Source organism: Oncorhynchus nerka, linkage group LG3 (genome assembly GCF_034236695.1).
Source record: "Oncorhynchus nerka isolate Pitt River linkage group LG3, Oner_Uvic_2.0, whole genome shotgun sequence".
NCBI lineage: Eukaryota > Metazoa > Chordata > Actinopteri > Salmoniformes > Salmonidae > Oncorhynchus > Oncorhynchus nerka.
In genome coordinates, this window is record NC_088398.1 from 28,408,976 (window position 1) to 28,425,407 (window position 16,432).

The following is a 16,432-nucleotide window of genomic DNA, read 5'->3' on the forward strand; positions in this document are numbered from 1 at the left end:
AATGATGGCTGGTCATGGCTGGTCGACGATTCACGCTCAGATGATTCGCTGAGAGCCCGAGACTAAGAAATATGGACAAATCGATAAAGAGTCATGACATTTTGTTTCAATTGAGTGTGTGTTACTTTTGACCAGAATTTAAATTTTCTCATAGACATTGGTATTTTGATATTGTGTGTACAATACATTTATTGAATACATGTGGAGCTACTAATCATCTAGGATTTATTGTTCTTGAGATTTTGCTGATCACATTAAAAAGCAATTATATAAAGGATTGCATTTAAAATACTTAATACGTATTGTGCATCAGCATGTGCAAATATTCAACATAGATTGCCAAAATACTGTTTATGATTACCCCTTATGAATTCAACTCCTTTTCTGACATGCAAACTTATGTTTACTAACTTCAGTCCATTGCCGAGGGGATAAAATCCTCATAAACATTGTGCATCATGCTCTTAGGCTGACTTTTAAATTATCATCTTGGTTTTCTATTTGGTCTCCAAAATGGTCACTTTCCATTGAGTCACTGTCGACTGCTAGCCTCTCCTTGGGCACTTTTTTATGGCGGCTGTGAGGTTTTAATGAACAGTGAAGTGATGGGAAGCCAACCTCTCCATCAGCACTTGTGTCTGGCTGCCCAGAAGATCTCTACCCCAGACAGACTACCTCCAAAATATCAAAACCCTCTTTAACCTTCCCCTAAAGGGATGTACATTAACAAACCGCTCCCAAATGTGAAAAACAGAAGACTCCAAGAATCTGGAAACGGGTCTCCAACCCGACCGAAAAACAAATCCGACCAAAGGGCCTATTTTCTGAAACCTCCCCCCAAACAAACTTCACTAAAAGCAATCATTAAAGGGCTTCTTAACTATCGGTACCTGATGTGGTGTTCAATCTCTGTTTCCCCAAATGACGGGTTGTTTATGAGGTGCTTTAAAACCCGGCGTTGGGTCTCACCTGGATCTCTTTGTTCTCCCGCCAGCTCTACGGTTACATGGAGAGCGAGCCCCTTACCCTGCAGCTGTTCATCGGGACCGCAGACGACCGCCTCCTGCGACCGCACGCCTTCTACCAGGTCCACCGCATCACGGGCAAGACTGTCTCTACCGCCAGCCACGAGGCCCTGCAGTCCAACACCAAGGTGCTGGAGATCCCTCTGCTGCCCGAGAACAACATGCGAGCCATGTGAGTCCTTGTCTTCTCCACTCTCTCTCTCTCTCTCTCTCTCTCTCTCTCTCTCTCTCTCTCTCTCTCTCTCTCTCTCTCTCTCTCTCTCAACATTCTAACACTGTCATAAATGCATTTCATATTTCATTCTAATTTGGTTGTGTTTATGAAGGTCCTGGGTAACATTAAAACACAATAGCATTTTCATTTGTTTATGTTACTGTAGGCCAGGCTTAATCAACTAGATTCAGCCGCAGGCAGATTTGACCTTGAGCGGATGATCAGGGGACAGGAACATAATTACAAATAATATGTAGACTGCAAATTGACCGCAAGTAGCCCAAACAGATATAATATTTGACAAAAACAGAATAATTTCAAACCTTGCTTACATTTCTATACGATCATGTGTCTTTCTATTGTGTGTGGGAACACTTTGGGAACGGATTTCCAAACCTCAGAATCTGCTCTTTCTCATATTATATTGGAATCAAAACGTCTTCCCTGCAAACAATAAGGCACGTCTTCCTAAAACTGCTTATAACACAAGTTCTGTTTGTGATATGGGAATTCTAACCAAATTCTTATATAGGAGGGGGGCATGACTAACAATGGCAGAGAGTTTTAAATTTTAAATTCATATGCAGTCAAAAGGACTGCCTCTGCGCTTCTAGTGTTAATAATGGTACCATTGCAGTATTTGCAATGATCACCAACAGTGTGTGTTGGAATTCAGGAAGAAAGACACCCAAAGCATGCCTAATACAGTGCAGTACATAATGTAGAGTCTAAAAGGAATAATGCCCAGGAAATCCAATAGGCCTCATTTCTGTTGGTTTTCTCCCCATTGCACCCAATCTGCCGTGTGCATAAAAATACCCAATTCTTGAAATCACTATATCCTTGTGTGCAGCTGTAAATCACTCTCCAACTCCGGATCTCCAGCAGGTCAGAAGGTTGTTCTCCGCAGGGTACCCAGGCAGCAGCTCCTGCCCCGGGGCTCTGTTCAGGTCACAATTGGTCTGCTGTCCCGAGACCCAGGACTTTCTCTGATGGAGAAGGCAGCTAAATCTCAACTCAAGCTCCATCACCACCTACTGAACTGTAGCTTTACTCTCCTCTGTGTTTCAATGGTATAACATACTTTTTTAGAAGACCTGGTGTAGATTGAATGGGCTTATATTAAGTTAAAGCTTATTTTAATATTTGTTTCGATATTGTGGGAGGTTACGGAGATATTTGGCAAGCGCCATGAGATATCAGATCTCTTTGACTGGAAAATGAACTTATTTGGTTTAATTGACAGAGTTGAACCTTCCATTTACAACAATGCTATACTGCCCTTTTATAATGTATCAAATCTAGACAGGGGATACTTTGAGGAACTTCAGCCATTACACACAATGGATAAATCTGATATTCGAGAAAACTATTCAGATGACGTCAGGTTTCCCCTTTTGTCGTCACCGTATAAGCTAGAGCGAGAGAGCAGTGAAAGGATATTGTAGAACTGAGCCTCGGGGTTGGGGTAGAACATTGTAGGCCAGGGTAGTGTCCATTAGGTCACGCTACTGAAAACGTTTCAAAGTGTTTTCGCGACAGAAAAAGTAAATGAGCATTTCTTAGTCCAGGTAGTCCTTCCATGTTTCAGTCTGTTTTCATCTGTTTGGTGTCTAATGAACACAGCCCATGTTTTCTCTCTCTATCGACTGGCTGGAAGGCCAGGGTCTGTCTGAGGAGGGTCGGTCGCTGACGGAGTCTTTCCACTGAGCTGTTAACAGCCAGCCTGATAACACTCCGGCCAGCCCTTTGCTCTCACGCCAGCTCTCTCTCGCTCGCTCACGGTGTGGGACGTTACATAGCCGGTACTGTAGACAACGGATGTCAGACGCCAGGCACATATCAATCTGTCTCTTTCTTCCCTATTGTTGCTGATAAAGTTTTATCTGTGGTTTAGTATCCACCCATTGAAATGGATAGTAGCCAGTAGCTTTATTACACAGTATGTTGTCTCTGAGAATCTAGAACATTCCGGGCTACTTCTATACTATGATTTTGAATCATGTAACATTCACTGAACAAGTAGAGTTGTTGTTGGGGGGAGAAAAAAACAATTCCACTCAACTAGTCAACATTTGTCAGTTCATTTTGATTTGACAAACAAATGTCAAGTAAACCATCAACCTGCAAATCCAGTTTTTGTTCGGTAACCGTTTCCTGCCACCTGTCCTGTACAACTGACTATGTATCCACCTTTCCCTTTCCACCATTGCAGTCTTAATGTTTTGCAGTGACTTAATGCTTTGCTGACACTGTTCCAGCACAAGTGTAGGATACATCTGGCAGTGTTTTTGTATGACCAACAGTCGCCATGCCGTCCGTACATATCTTGACTTTGAGCTGACTTCAACATATCACTGGTACAAGCCGTGACTGGCTGCTCCACACCATAGTTCATGAAAAGAGACACTAATGTTCATTCCAACAGTCGTTTGACAGTAAAACAGAGCATGGCGTACTACCTCTAATGTGTTTGTTTTAAAACCATAACTGCGTGACTGAACACTTACATCATGCTTGAGCCACTAAAGAAACTTGTTGTAAGTGTTCTTTAAAAAATAAAAATCTCATTCAGATAGACCAAAGTGAAGGGGAAAAATAGATTTGTATAAAACTTGACATTTAACATGTTCCAGGAATTCCACCCAAAAAGCTACAATGTAAAATTATTGAAACGCCAAGCCATATCCCATATGTATTTCTTGACTTTTTACCAGCAACTTTTTGGTTTTAGTTTAATTTCTTGAAAGGCCTGTCTGAAAAGTGATGCCTTTTTCCCCTAAGAAGGAAAATCCTCCCGCAAAAAAAATAAAAAAATAAAAAATAAAATAAATAAAGACAGCAAATTAAAAAAAACAAGTCTGCAGCTAAATGTGGCATTGGTTAGTGAGGTTGAAACCGTAAATGTTTGAAATGTTAAAAGTATGAGACCCGAACAGTGCAGAGGGAGCTTTTTTGGGGGGGGGTGGTAGACAGAGGGTTATAAAGTGGCTGTAAGAATGCAGGCGGCAGCCAATGGGCTTCTCCTCTGGAAAGTGACGGTGGAGAGACCAAAGGCCTGGGCGGTGTTCATTAGGCACTAATAGACGATAAACTGAGTGAAACAGTTGCAAATAGTTTTAAAGCGTTTTCAGTTACTTGCCCTAATGAACACGACCCTGAAGATTGCTCCAGAGAGCTGTATTCTGGGGCGCCAGGAATATTAAAAGTCACATAAACAAATTAATGTTGTTCTTAGAAGAAATGGGGAGTGACTCAGTAGTGTTCTGCTGGACTTCCGATATCTGCGATCCGGAACTTTAGACGAGACGTCTCTGAGTCGGAGTGCTGATCTAGGATCCGTTTAGCCTTTTAGATCATAATTAATCATATTTTATGGACAGATCCTAGATCTGCACTCTTACCTTGGGAGAGGCTTTGTGGATCTGGCCCTGGTCTCTTTGATCAAATAGGGGAAAGGGGGATACCTAGTCAATTGTACCACTGAATGCCTTCAACTGAAATGTGTCAACCGTCTTCCGCATTTAACCCAACCCCTCGTTCCAGGACCTGTTCCTGACAGTGAACTAACTAGTACATCTGCATTATAGATGTCTCTATGGTCTCGATGATGACGTAATAATAATATAATGTACTTTTTTATGTTTCTGTTATATGATGACACAGTATGATGACACAGTATGATGATACAGTATGATGATACAGTATGATGATACAGTATGATGACACAGTATGATGACAGTATGATGATACAGTATGATGATACAGTATATTCCATCTGTAATCTATGTCTCAATGTAGTCTGATGATCATGGTCTATAATCAACTCTGGATTCCGGAGACAAGCAGTAGCATAGTGCTCATCCAGACAATATATTGATTAGTACCAGTATGCTGATGCTAAAATGTACCCTCTCCCCTGTGTGACAGCATTGACTGTGCGGGGATTCTGAAGCTGCGGAACTCTGACATCGAGCTGCGTAAGGGCGAGACGGACATCGGGCGCAAAAATACGCGTGTGAGGATGGTGTTCCGTGTGCACATCAACCAGCCCAATGGCAGGACCATCTCTCTACAGGCCTCCTCCAACCCCATTGAGTGCTGTGAGTATTACATTTACATTTACATTTAAGTCATTTAGCAGACGCTCTTATCCAGAGCGACTTACAAATTGGTGCGTTCACCTTAAGACATCCAGTGGAACAGCCACTTTACAATAGTGCATCTAAATATTTTAAGGGGGGTGAGAAGGATTACTTTATCCTATCCTAGGTATTCCTGAAAGAGGTGGGGTTTCAGGTGTCTCCGGAAGGTGGTGATTGACTCCGCTGTCCTGGCGTCGTGAGGGAGTTTGTTCCACCATTGGGGGCCAGAGCAGCGAACAGTTTTGACTGGGCTGCGCAGGAACTGTACTTCCTCAGTGGTAAGGAGGCGAGCAGGCCAGAGGTGGATGAACGCAGTGCCCTTGTTTGGGTGTAGGGCCTGATCAGAGCCTGGAGGTACTGAGGTGCCGTTCCCCTCACAGCTCCGTAGGCAAGCACCATGGTCTTGTAGCGGATGCGAGCTTCAACTGGAAGCCAGTGGAGAGAGCGGAGGAGCGGGGTGACGTGAGAGAACTTGGGAAGGTTGAACACCAGACGGGCTGCGGCGTTCTGGATGAGTTGTAGGGGTTTAATGGCACAGGCAGGGAGCCCAGCCAACAGCGAGTTGCAGTAATCCAGACGGGAGATGACAAGTGCCTGGATTAGGACCTGCGCTGCTTCCTGTGTGAGGCAGGGTCGTACTCTGCGGATGTTGTAGAGCATGAACCTACAAGAACGGGCCACCGCCTTGATGTTAGTTGAGAACGACAGGGTGTTGTCCAGGATCACGCCAAGGTTCTTAGCGCTCTGGGAGGAGGACACAATGGAGTTGTCAACCGTGATGGCGAGATCATGGAATGGGCAGTCCTTCCCGGGAGGAAGAGCAGCTCCGTCTTGCCGAGGTTCAGCTTGAGGTGGTGATCCGTCATCCACACTGATATGTCTGCCAGACATGCAGAGATGCGATTCGCCACCTGGTCATCAGAAGGGGGAAAGGAGAAGATTAATTGTGTGTCGTCTGCATAGCAATGATAGGAGAGACCATGTGAGGTTATGACAGAGCCAAGTGACTTGGTGTATAGCGAGAATAGGAGAGGGCCTAGAACAGAGCCCTGGGGGACGCCAGTGGTGAGAGCGCGTGGTGAGGAGACAGATTCTCGCCACGCCACCTGGTAGGAGCGACCTGTCAGGTAGGATGCAATCCAAGCGTGGGCCGCGCCGGAGATGCCCAATTCGGAGAGGGTGGAGAGGAGGATCTGTGTATCTGAGTATACACACACACACAAACACACACACACACACACACACACACACACACACACACACACACAATGACTGTTCCTTATGACCACACATATCCACAGGTGCGGCAGGGTAGCCTAGTGGTTAGAGTGTTGGACTAGTAACCGGAAGGTGGCAAGTTCAAATCCCCGAGCTGACAAGGTACAAATCTGTCGTTCTACCCCTGAACAGGCAGTTAACCCACTGTTCCTAGGCTGTCATTGAAAATATGAATTTGTTCTTAACTGACTTGCCTAGTTAAATAAAGATTTTAAAAAACAATAACATTCTCTTAGCATGGAAATCAGTATGATGTGTCCTTTTGGACCCAATTCAAATCTTTATATGATGAAAGCAATTTGCCAAGTTGTTGAATGCATTGTACTTTCATTGATAACTGTGAGGTTAGGCCTCTTAAAGAAGAAGTTACAGGTCTGTGAGCCAGAAATCTTGCTTGTTTGTAGGTGACCAAATACTTATTTTCCACCATAATTTGCAAATAAATTCATTAAAAATCCTACAATGTGATTTTTTGGAAAAAAAATCTCATTTTGTCTGTCATAGTTGAAGTGTACCTATGATGAAATTACAGGCCTCTCTCATCTTTTTAAGTGGGAGAACTTGCACAATTGGTGGCTGACTAAATACTTTTTTGCCCCACTGTATGTCATATATCCCTCAGTGCATTTTATGACTCTATGCCTAACTTATTGTGGTGAGGTGACCCTATTATCAGAGGTGTATGAAGGGTCATTTGCCAGCTCTAGATCTCGTGGTGATGGAAGTGTGTATGGAAACCGCTAACTATGTCAATCAGTTGAGTGTGTGTGCGTGTGTGCGTGTGTGTGTGTGTGTGTGTGTGTGTGTGTGTGTGTGTGTGTGTGTGTGTGTGTGTGTGTGTGTGTGTGTGTGTGTGTGGTCATGTCCATCCTGAGGAGATAGACTATGTGTAATGGGTGGTAGGAATGTGCTACTCTTGTAGTTTCTAGTCCAAGGTTGATGATGACACATGTTTTGATTGATTACTGCATTTTTTTTTACAATGGACTGATGGATCATTATTACAGATGACTGAATGAGTCAAGTCAATTGCATAGTGATGTAATGACGGAGCATTGTGCGTCTGGCTGTGAACATGGTCTTGATAACCAAGAACCCCCGAGGTGCATTGATAAAAGCAGAGGCAGGTGGTGGATAAAGTATGACTGAAGTATGACTCGTTATTTGGCTTGTTCCTCCCTGGGTGAATATGAAAAATAACGAATCTAGAAAGTAAAAAAGCTGATTGGGTCACCAGATAAATATTGTTTTGATCCATTTTTATATATTTCACGTTTAAAAAAACAAAAAACATCTGTTGTCTGAAAATCAGAAAATAGCCAGTGGTGTTAAAAAGCCATTTGAAAACTGATAAGGCGGTTGCTAAGCAACTCCTGCTGTGACATGGCAGAGTTGGGGAGGTAGGGGATCTGGAGGTCCGGGGACGGATGGGGAGTGGGTAAGGAAAGCTTGAGCAGTATAGAGTGCTGTTGTGTATGTAGTATAAAGTGTATATCCGCTCACTGTTTTATTCTTTTTTTGTCCAGCTATTGTGCCAAGTTGGATGTGAATTAACACGCTCTCCTCCTGTCTGTCTGTCTGCTTGCCTGCCTGTCTGTCTCTCTGTCTGTCCCTCCTCCAGCCCAGCGCTCGGCACAGGAGCTGCCCCTGGTAGAGAAGCAGAGCCTGGACAGCTACCCCGCCACGGGGGGAAAGAAGATCCTCCTTAACGGACACAACTTTCTGCCAGACTCCAAGGTGGTGTTCGTGGAGAAGGCCCAAGGTAAATTAGGACGCAAACAGAGCAGCTACACACACTATCTCTCTCTATCGTTCTCTATATATCTTTATCTCTTTCTCTCACACTCTTCCTTAATATCTCACTTTTAAGTTATCCCTCTGTCTGCCTCTCTCTCTCTCTCTCTCTCTCTCTCTCTCTCTCTCTCTCCCTTCATTGCGTTCCCTCGGTCTCCTCCCGTCAAAATAGAGCAGGGTCTGCCAGGGAGCCACATGTGGTGTGCATTAAGGAACTATATTTTTAACCGAACTGTATTTACATTTGTAGAAGTTTCCATTGCCTGTTTAGTGACGCTCGCCACAAGTTAAGGAATGAATCACAAGCGGGGCATGTGCAACGTCTCTTTCTTTCTTTGCTTCTCTCTCTCTCTCTCTCTCTCTCTCTATTTCACGTCTTTCAAGTTACCTTCGTACAGATGTAGGATCTTAATTTGAGACAGTTTGCTACAACAGGAAAATAATCCTGCAGCAACCTGATTATAATTCATGGACATTTTTGTAGGGGTTGATACATTTTTTGTAAGGGAAAATTAAGTCTGAAATTTCAAAGTGGAAATTACCAACTTTAGAAGCCTTTTTAAACCTTGAATATACAAGAAGTTTGCATTTCCTGCAACAGAAGGATGATCAAATTAAGGCATGGCATCTGTACCTCTGTCCCACAATTTCTCCCCTATTTTTTTTTCTCTCTCTCTCTCTCTCTCTCTATCTCACACTGCTTATCTCTCTCTCATGCTGTCACATGCACACACACACACACACACACACACACACACACACACACACACACACACACACACACACACACACACACACACACACACACTGTCTCCCCCCTCCTGCAGTGTGATTTGTTATTACTTTTACATTTAATATTTTCCCATTCGTTTCCTCTCTGTGTGGGAGTGAGAGGAGAGACGACTATGTGAAGACACTGGTGATCAAGTTTTACAAACAGTCATTTCCTTGATTGGGTCCAGTGAATCAAAGGCAACTGTACTGGCCAAGTCTGGTCTGTGTAAACACACGTGATGATGGTGATGATCATGATGATCATGAGGAGATAGTGGATAGCTGTAGACGTTTTCCAAGGAAAGAGGAAAATCTGACCTTTCTTCATTATTGGTTTATATAGATATACTGTCTGTGGTGTTCACTGACATTTACTGCTTGTGTTTCAAAATGTTTGTGCTGTGAGAAGAGAAAGTTATATGTGAGAGGTTTTTCATAGTGTCTTCATTAATCCTCGTAGGAATGATTTGGAGTTGCTCGGCAAGCTATCGAGGAGGTGTTATTCAGACAGACGACATTCCAACTCCAGGTCAACTCAGTAGACTGGTACAAAACTTGAAGCATCAGCCCTGACACATCATTATCTCCTGAGAGGGTTTCTGTTTTCTCCTGGGTGGCAAGCTCTGGGACTCTGCAGCTGCCTTTATCAGCTCTGAGCGAGGTATTTTGCTCCTGTTTTTTGGAGAGGATTTCCCCACGCCTGGTACTATTGGCCTTGGAGTCTCCCTGTCATGGAAACACACCCTGCTGCCAAAAGTAGCCTCTCACCCCCCCACACACACACACACACACACTCCCGAAACCCCTTTCTCAACCCCTTACCCCTCCACAGTTGTGTCATTGGGTCTCTCTCACCCTGACGGCTGGCTCACCCCTCAGCCCCTTAGAGCCCACTGGGGTGAGAAGAGGGGGAGATTGACTTGTTCATGTGCTGGGAGTCTCCCCATGTCTGACTAACTCCACATGAAGGGGGATCCCTGAAGAGAGGGAAACCCTGTCTCGTCTAGCACCTTCTCGCCCCTTTCACCCCCTTCACCTTTCATCATCCACCCCCCCCCCCCCCCTTCTCCTTCCGCTCTCTCGTTCCCTCTCGCTCTCTCCCAGCCCTGTCCTCACTATCTTTCTCTCTCCTCGTCGGCCCGTTAAAGCGATTAGCCAGGGTGGTGTGGAGTCCTGTGCTCCAGGGATCCCCACACGGCTGCCTGCTATCGACATTTCAGTGGCTTGTTTTCCTTCTCAGTGGCGTCCAGGGAGCGAGACTTCTGAGAGGGTGCATAAAGTGAGGGATTTATTTTCATGCCCCCTCCTTCTCTCTGACCCTGTCTCAGTGTCTGTCTGCTTTGTCTGCTCTTTTGTAAGCAATAAAGGACCCAGTACTTCCAAGGGTCTCCCAACACAAAGCTCATTATCACAGTACACACACACACACACACACACACACACACACACACACACACACACACACACACACACACACACACACACACACACAGAGAAACCTTTGTATAATAGCCACTTCACAGGAGTTGATACATCTGTAGAAATGTTCTTATGCTCTATTTAAATGTTTCATATAGAATGACATCTTGGCATTTTGTTCACATAATATTGCAGTTTGAGAAAAGTTTTTGAGTTTGAGTCTTATTGTTGATTTCGGTCGGAAGACAAAAAAAGTGGAAAAGGAAAAAGCTATCCAATAAAATCGAATTATATTAAAGTTGTAAACCATGAATATGGTTTTATATTACATTGTAAAAGTAAAAGCACACACACACACACACACGCTGTAGCCATCACTGCTTGTGTTCCAGCGGTGACATCCATTACTGCTGCAGCGACTAAAGGTTTGGAGAGCTGCTCACTTTCCAAGACGTGCTCCAATAAACACCTCCCCGGAAAATTCCAACGATCTATTCTTAAAGAGCTACAAAAGAGCAACAGACAGGACTTAACTTGACCTAACTTGAGCTTTCTATGCCAAACTATGTCGTGGTATTCCATTGCTGCACAGAGAGGGCACCTCCTTCCTACTATACTTCAACGCCCATATTTGATATTTAGACATTTTCTTTGGCTGTGGAGTTCTACCTGGTGCTCTACAGTCTTTATTGTAGGATGTTCAATAGATGGGGTAAAGAGGACAATGAAACTCGACCAAAACAATGGAATTTTCTTGGAAACGCATGGGGGAAAGATGCTGTGGGAGGAAGATCCCCAATCTCCATATTTCCCCCCAGAAAAATGAGTTTGTCTTTCAATGTGTGTCGTATGTGTAAATCAAATCTATGTTTATTGGTGTATTTCACTATACGTTGAGGTTAAAATCAGAGTAAAATGCTTGTATAGTCTATGACTAGGGTGGCTGGAGTTAATTTTTAGGGCCTTCCTCTGACACCGCCTGGTATAGAGGTCCTGGATGGCAGGAAGCTTGACCCCGGTGATGTACTGGGCCGTACGCACTACCCTCTGTAGTGCCTTGCGGTCGGAGGCTGAGCAGTTACCACACCAGGCAGTGATGCAACCCGTCATGATGCTCTCGATGGTGCAGCTGTAAAACGTTTTGAGGACCTGAGGAACCATGCCAAATATTTTCTCCTGAGGGGGAATAGGTTTTGTCGTGCCCTCTTCACGACTGTCTTGGTGTGCTTGGAGCATGTTAGTTTGTTGGTGATGTGGACGCCAAAAAACTTGAAGCTCTCAACCTGCTCCAGCCCCTTCGATGAGAATGGGGATGTGCTCGGTCCTCCTTTTCCTGTAGTCTACAATCTCCTTTGTCTTGATCACGTTGAGGGAGAGGTTGTTGTCCTTGAACCACACGGTCAGGTCTCTGACCTCCTCCCTATAGGCTGTCTCATCGTTGTCGGTGACCAGGCCTACCACTGTTGTGTCATCAGCAAACTTAATGATGGTGTTGGAGTCGTGCCTGGCCGTTCAGTCATAAGTGAACAGGGAGTACAGGAGGTGTTGAGTATCAACATGGCAGGTGTGTTGTTTTCTACCCTTACCACCTGGGGGCGGCCCGTCAGGAAGTCCAAGATCCAGTTTCAGAGGGAGGTGTTTAGTCCCAGGGTCCTTAGCTTGGTGAGGAGCTTTGAGGGCACTATGGTGTTGAACGCTGAGCTGTAGTCAACAAATAGCATTCTCACATAGGTGTTAATTTTGTCCAGGTGGGAAAGGGCAGTGTGGAGTGCAACAGAGATGGCATCATCTGTGGATCTGTTGGGTTGGTATGCAAATTGTAGTGGGTCTATGGTTTCTGGGATAATGGTGTTGATGTGAGCCATGACCAGCCTTTCAAAGCATTACATGGCTACAGATGTGAGTGCTTCAGATCGGTAGTCATTTAGGCAGTTTCGGGAGAGGTTGAAAATGTCAGTGAAGACACTTGCCAGTTGGTCAGCGCATGGTCGGAGTACACGTCCTAGTAATCCGTCTGGCCCAGCAGCCTTGTGAATGTTGACCTATTTAAAGGTTTTATTCACATTGGCTGCGGAGAGCGTGATCTCACACACTGTCGTCCGGAACAGCTGATGATCTTGTGCATGTTTCAGTGTTACTTGCCTCGAAGCAAGCATAGAAGGGATTTAGCTCATCTGGTAGGCTCGTGTCACTGGGCAGCTCTCAGCTGTGCTTTCCTTTGTGGTCTGTAATAGTTTGCAAGCCCTGTCACATCCGACGAGCGTTGGAGCCGGTGTAGTACGAGTGTGAATGTGTGCCAATGACGGCGTCACAAAATCCTGCATGACATTGACCTTTTTACCTCATCTTTTGGTCGAACTCAAACTACATTATCTGTACTGAGATATAGTTTGATTTGGCGATATATAACGAATTGTCCGTTTTCCATCAAAAAGGGATTGATTTGTTGTCACAATAACAGTGGTTAAGATTTGTAGTCGACCGGTTTCCATTTAAGAGGCTTTAAGAGTCTTTCTGTTCCTCTCACTCTCTCCCTCTCTCTTCCTGTCTCGCGTGTTGTTTTGCTTGTTTCTCAATCCCCCTCTCTGTAACAAAAGAGCAGAGCTCATGGATGGTGGCACTACGGGAGGGTTTAATGTGCCCAAAATAATGACTTCTACTTTTCAAATGCTAAGGCCGTCCCCATTGCTCTGCATCAAGGACCTGCAGGATGACTGATGCAAACAGAGTGTACATGTGTGTGTGTGTGTGTGCATGTGTGTGTGTGTGTGTGCATGTGTGTGTGCTGCCGCTGAGGGGTAGGGTAGCTAGTGTCTGGTAGCTAGCCTACGGGCCTGTTTGTGTGTTCAGTAGGAAGTGTTTTCAGTGACTCATCTGCGAAGGATTCCCTGAAGAGAGGCGAAGCGGAACAGACAAGAACAGAGGGGGAGGAGGGAGGGAGGAGGAGAAGAGGGGAGGGGGCACAGGCAGGGTGAGACAAAGTGCTGTTCAGGAAAGCCAGGGGCAGGAGAGGCGGATATTGTCCACTAGTGGATGTCCTGTATCCGTTCCTTGGGTGTGTTTCACACTGTTGACTCTCTGCTTAGTGAGTGAGTTCCAACAAGGTTTTGGAGATGGCTATTATCTTCGCACTCCAAGCTCTGAGACCGATATGTGTTATAAGGTTGTGTCCAACGTGTCCACTGTTCTGGTCAGCCTGTGTCTGTGATATTTCACCCAGGTTTTGTTGAGAGAACTGATGAAGTTATCACGTGGTTAATAAGTTATCCGATGCATGCCCCATGTCCTCTTCCCTCTGGCTCAGGGGTAAAGTATGATGTGGGTTGAGAGTGATCATAGTTGATGTGTTGACGGAGCATTGTTTTTCTGTGTTTGAGAGTCTCACACTCCTGTACCAGTAAATACTGTTTTAGAGGCTTTAGGAGTGAATCTTTTTCCTTTTCACATCTCAGAGACTTTCAATTTCCTTTTGTGTTGCTGCTCAGTTGGATTAGCTAGGATGTCTCTGTTATTTTTTATTACGGTGGTGGTGTGTGTGTGTGTGTGTGTGGGAGGGGGTGCGTTTATGTGTGTGTTTGTGTTTGCGTGTGTGTTTGTGTACGTGTGCGTGCATGTGGGTGTGTGTACATCTTGACTTTGCTCAACCCTCTCGTTTTGGCACGGGAGCAGGAAGGCATACCTGGTGCTCCTCGTCGAGCGTACGTTCTGGCTTTCCCTGATTTCCATGCACGGAGGGAGTGGGGCAAGGAGGAGAGGAGGAAGGGAGTGCAGGGGAAAGCCTACACTCTGACTCAGAGGGGAGGGAGGGAATTCCCTTGTGAGCAGGATAGCTTTTACATCTGGTGTGATTGGAGCTGTGCCTTTGACGTCTGGAGCATACAGCACAGATATAGCTCCACAGCAGGGAAAGAGATGTCAGGTCTACCCCCCCAGCCCAGCACCTCTAGCCTCGATCCCACTCCTTCCTGGATCCCCTAACTTTTCCACCCTGTTGACAGATTTGTACCAGTATTAGGGCTGGCAGGTACCAGGTGTCCTAGAGAAACAGAAGACAACCCCTGGTCTTGTGTGTGATGGACCCTGTTTGGCATGTGGTTTTACCTGCTATTTTGGCTCTAAATTTACTGACGTTTTTTGCCAGACAGGTGGCAGCAGGATTTTATCAAATTTGATAACCTACTGTATTATATAAACAGGAAAGAGGGATAGAGAGTGAAAAAATACACCTCCGAAATTAAATTCGACGAAAGTCGAAAAATAAGGCTGGCTTGTTTCACGAGTGCCTCTGCAATTAAAGTCGGGGCGAATAAAATGTTCCATTCCCAAAACCACCAAAGTGAACATGGAAGTTGTTGTTCTGTTGTTGGTATGCCCCCTTCCCTATGTTTTAGTAGGAGGAGAGTTATCTCTCTCTCTTGCTCTCTCTCTCTCTGTCTCTCTGTGTTTGGGTGTAAACCAACCACAGGTCAGTGCAGGGACACGTGTAAGAGAGGCCAGATAAGAATGGTTCTGGTTCAATAAACACCAGAGTGGACCCACCATTCTGTGTGGCGTTCCACATTGTGTCTCCTGTCATTAACCAAATCTCCAAGCAATTACTGTAGAGAAAGAAAACAAATGGGAGGTTATTGTTATTGTAGTCATGTGGGAGCATGTACTGTATTATATGAATCATAGAATAAACATAGAATAAACATAGGGACTGTGTTGTTGTTAGGCTGTTCAAAACTCTCTGTCATCTGTGTCCTGATGATGCTTCATTCATCAGTAGGTCCATTGTTGTGTGTTCCTGTACAATGTGAGTCTTCGGGACTCTTCCCACCAGTTTTGACACAGTAAAAGGCAGCTGGCTGATCTTTCCCCAAAGGACTTTACTTGAGACAAAGGTGTATGTGTGTGTGTGTGTGTGTGTGTGTGTGTGTGTGTCTGTGTGTGTGTGTGTGTGTGTGTGTGTGTGTAAATCTTTTGGTGTAAATGTGTTGAGTGCAATTGTCATTGACCCGTATAGGGAGTTGCTATGCCTCCTACTACCACTGCTCTGTGTTGTGACCAGTCTGATAGAGGGAGAGTTTAGGAGGAGGCCGAGGTAGAGACGGAGATGGAGGGAGGGGTTGTGTGTGGGTGGGGGCTCTGCGAAGTAGGGAGGGGCGGTGCCGTTGACGGAACGGAAGCGTTTTGCAGATGTTGCACAGAGAGGGAGAGGGAGAGAGAGAGGGAGAGAGAGAGAGAGAGAGAGAGAGAACGAGAACGTAACGTTTTGTGGTTTAGTCTGGCGGCACTCTGACTTGAAAAGGTTTGCATGCCACATACGTGGCTGTCTCCCGATTCAGCAAAGGTGAAAGAGAGAGAAGAGGGGAAAATGACTGCTTTTGTTATTTTTGTTTAATCTTGCTGAACTATTTCTAAAAGAGTAGGAGTGTCTGTTTCATTTCTGCTTCTGTAGAAGACAAACAGACGGAGGGTGAAAATGAGGTGAATCAACAGAGAATGTTAAAGAGGGGGAGAAGAAGAGAGAGGGGGAAAGAAAATGAGAGCGAGAGAGAAATGGGATAAAAAGAGAAAGAGCGCGAGAGAGAAGCCTGAAAAACATGTTTACTTGTGGAGGGTTGACGTCTAAGGTTTCCCCTCTTGGAGGGAGTCCCAGTGCGGGGGCGGGCGAGATTCCCTCTTGGTTCCCCAGATGTAACATGAGGCATGAGCACTCCCTATCATCTCTCACTCTCTTTGTCTCTCTCTTTCCCGTCTCGCAGCCTGACGAGCGTATTAGTTCCGTGGTACATCAC

General features: G+C 45.2%; 1 protein-coding gene across 2 annotated transcripts in view; it reads left to right on the forward strand.

Annotated features, from left to right (window-relative positions):
• LOC115106182 (nuclear factor of activated T-cells, cytoplasmic 1-like) overlaps nt 1–16,432 on the forward strand; it is a 77,830-nt gene that overhangs the window by 18,247 nt on the left and 43,151 nt on the right. For both annotated transcript variants that reach the window (XM_029628749.2, XM_029628758.2), the window contains exons 4-6: nt 995–1,197; nt 5,170–5,342; nt 8,284–8,424. In XM_029628749.2, the coding sequence (XP_029484609.1) occupies nt 995–1,197; nt 5,170–5,342; nt 8,284–8,424 (517 nt within the window). The remainder of the gene's footprint in view (nt 1–994; nt 1,198–5,169; nt 5,343–8,283; nt 8,425–16,432) is intronic.